At 39.7% G+C, this 3,543-nt stretch overlaps 1 protein-coding gene across 1 annotated transcript; it reads left to right on the forward strand.

The window, feature by feature from the left end:
- Positions 1 to 1,126: 1,126 nt before the first annotated feature.
- Positions 1,127 to 3,324, forward strand: LOC104611765 (uncharacterized). The gene has a single exon (XM_010278963.2). The coding sequence runs from the start codon at positions 2,185 to 2,187 to the stop codon at positions 3,106 to 3,108; it is 924 nt and encodes a 307-aa protein (XP_010277265.1). The 5' UTR covers positions 1,127 to 2,184; the 3' UTR covers positions 3,109 to 3,324.
- Positions 3,325 to 3,543: the final 219 nt, after the last annotated feature.

Consider the following 3,543-nt stretch of genomic DNA (forward strand, 5'->3'; position numbering starts at 1 on the left):
TGAATTTCGGATTTCAATAAGAAGGGTGGGACAGTGAGTCTTGGGGAGACAGACATGGCCAGAGCTTAATGAATAAATAAGCAACAATACACTCACATACACGCATATATAGTTCACATCACACAGTGACAGATTAAAGAAGAAAACAATGGTTGGGACTTGTAAGCCAACGATGCAAATGAACAATACACAACAACCCATGTTGGAATCACATGCTCATTATATAGAAATGGTTATCAACACCCAAGATTCTCTCTGTCTCTAGCTCCTCTCATGTTCTACAGGACTATAGAACACCATATTTTTCTCAATCTAAACAGTTTTCCTGAAGGAATGCTCAGAATTACATTACAAAGAAAGCAATATGAGGGCCATTCACCTGCAATATCTGAGAGTGTCACAACGTTTGCTTCATTAGTTATCCCCTCTCGGTCTCCCATCCTAATGACATTAGAGCTGAAGCAACAGTTGAGCAGGATAAGAGCTGTGGAGTCATTGTTACACCCTCCATATCATCACTGAAGGCTGAGTGGGTCTGTGTTGAAATGTCTTGAGGATCTTTTTCAGATGCAATGAACTAGGCAGGTCCTGGATCAACACAGGGTTTGGGTTGGGGAGATGTTGGGCGAATCAGTCACATTGTTAGACATGAGTGGCAGAAAATGAAGGAAATGTACCAGACCATCAAATAATCTCTTAGTAGAGAGAAATTTAGAGAGGAGTGGTTTCAGGTAAAAAGATTTGCACATTTTGTTTTTTACTTAAAAAAGGAGGTGAAGTAGAAAAAAATTGAAACGGAGGGATAGAAAAAGTTAAACCTTGTTCTTTCTCTGGTCTTCATCATAATTTAACAGTGGTGATTACCAATATTACCATTATCACAAGAGAAGTTAGTGGTGTTTCAGTTTCTTTCTTCCAAGATTTCTTGTTGTTCATGAAAGGGGAGGGTATGACAGCACAGAGAAATCGAATACAGGTGTTATAGAGATTGAAGGATATGGAGATTAGATTTGAAAGCCTTGAAGATGGATTAGATTGGTGTAATAGCATAATGAACTCGATAGATGTTTCTCTCTCTCTCTCTATGACATAATGAACCCCCATTTTAGGAGACAGGGTGGACTCTCCACAGAGCACGCCCTACAAGCGCCCCACAGCCCATCCCCTCCATGCATTGGGAACATCTGCATTGAGATCTTACCAATGCACGGAGGGGATGGGCTGTGGGGCATGCTCTGTGGGAGCCCATCCAAACTCCCATTTTAGAGCACGGGTTGAATGCATGATTGGGTCTATTGAATTGGGCATTTGCTCATATACATATTAATAAACCTAGAAAATGAAGACTTTAACTCATAACCCATCTAATGATTAGCTTATCAAATAATAATTCATCTCCAAAGATCATTAATTACAATGAATAGTTGCTTAGTTGAATAATTTATTATTAAGCACAATTCATACAGAATTTTGTTAGTATTAGTGCACGGTACTAACCGTGTGTCTGCATACTGAAGTATTATGCTATGTTTTGGTCAATAGCCACATGGAACAAGACAAACTAAAGACATGCCAGACTGCACAATTAATTTCAACCCGTGATCTTGATCCCCATCTATCTAAAAATTTCCAGATTTTGTTTCCTATATGGCCAAAGTTAGTTAATTTGTTTATTGTGGTTGTGGGCTACTGGTCGATCGTTTGAACTTTGAATTGAAACAAATATGGAAAAACGACAATTTAATTCATGGAAAATTGATTTTTAGGTCCCCAACACCAAGAACAATAAGGTAGCTAGAAACAGTGATTTGTTGGGAGACAAAGGGATCATACACCACTTGACAGTGAAAAGCTACTAAATGTATATGAAGAGCATACAGAAGTGGCCATACGTAGGCACATGGACAAATGAAACAGAATAAGGTTCTGACTGGGGAATTGTAAACCAAAAATGTGACAACATCATCTAATATAGAAGCAACCATATACTGATAACATGCTCATTATGGAGAAATGGTGATTTCCAGCGCTCAAGATTCTCCTTGTTTCTCTCCTCTTATTGTCCTTCCATGTGTTTCTATAAATAGATCAACCAAAGGGTCTGTAGAGAACCACCATTTCTCCGATCTAAAGAGTTAATTTCTCTCCAAAGAAAATCTAATCAGCCAGAGAAAGGAGTTGAAGATGGCTGATAGTACTGCAATGCCCGAGAGTCGTTATCATGTTCGCTCCATTAGCTTGCCCACCCGATCCCATCCTACTGCTACTTGTATTGAAGAGGAGCTGAGCAAGCTGAGAGCCTTGGAGTCTTTGTCAACAGCACAATCAGGATCCCAATTGAAGGCAGAATCAATCTGTGTTTCCCTGTTGGGCCTTGCTGAGTTGCACAAGTGCATTGAGAATTTTCTTCAGATGCCACAAACTCAGCAGGCCTTGCTCCATCATCAACACAAGAGATGGGTGGAGGAGATGATAGATGGATCAGTCACATTGTTGGACATAGGTGGTGCTGCAAGGGACATCTTGATTCAAATGAAGGAAATTATCCAAGATATTCAATCAGCTCTTCGCAGAAGAAAATTGGAGGTGTTGCTTAACAAGGTTACAGCATACATTTCCTTCAAGAAAAGGGTGAAGAAGGATGTCAGCAGCTGCCTTAAGACATTGAAGCGATTGGAAGAGAAGTATGTAGCCTGTCCTCTCTTAGATTATGACCATGACTCAGCAATGGTGGTCAGGGTCTTAAGAGAAGTCAGCAGTGTTGCAATTTCTATCTTCTGGGCACTGTTGTCATTCTTGTCCATCCCAGTGTCAAAGCCAAAGGTTGGTAGATGGAATTTGGTGTCAAAGTTGATGCAGAGGGGATTAGTAGCTTGTGACAATGAAGTAGATGTGAGCATGAATGAGGTGGAATCTGTTGATGTTGCACTTTTCGCCCTGTCTCCCTGCAATGCAAGCAAAGATGCTGCAGTTGAGAGTTCACAGACAGCACAAAAAAGGTTGAAGGATCTGGAGGTTAGCCTTGAAAGCGTCGAAGAAGGATTGGACTTCCTTTTTAGGCGACTAATACAGACCAGAGTTTCTTTGCTCAACATCCTCACCCACTAGAGATTCTTCAACAGTTTTGACCACTCAAACCCAACATGGGCATTACATGATACATGAATTGAAGTGTACAGTTGCAATTTCATACATGAAATGGATAATAAATCCATTGACTTTCTTTATTCATCTAATTTTTGGGTTATTGATTCTCATGACTGAGAAGTTTATTTGAGCATCATTAGTTCTTCAACAAAGTTAAAGAGGATGCAAACATTTACCAAATTAAGTCCCACTTATCAGATTCAGATTGCATTGTGTTGACACCGGTTTCATTTGGATTCGGCTGTTGGACACCAAAACTATTAGCATTCTTTGTGAAAAGGTTTATGGAGATTGTTGCCCATATAGTTTAATTTGATACTTTGCATATAGTAAATGTCAATCAAGTACTAAAAGCCTTTGTTGGTCAGTGCATTAGATCCTCCACCAAAGAAAAAA

Source organism: Nelumbo nucifera, chromosome 8 (genome assembly GCF_055504915.1).
Source record: "Nelumbo nucifera cultivar China Antique chromosome 8, China Antique-T2T, whole genome shotgun sequence".
Classification (NCBI taxonomy): domain Eukaryota; kingdom Viridiplantae; phylum Streptophyta; class Magnoliopsida; order Proteales; family Nelumbonaceae; genus Nelumbo; species Nelumbo nucifera.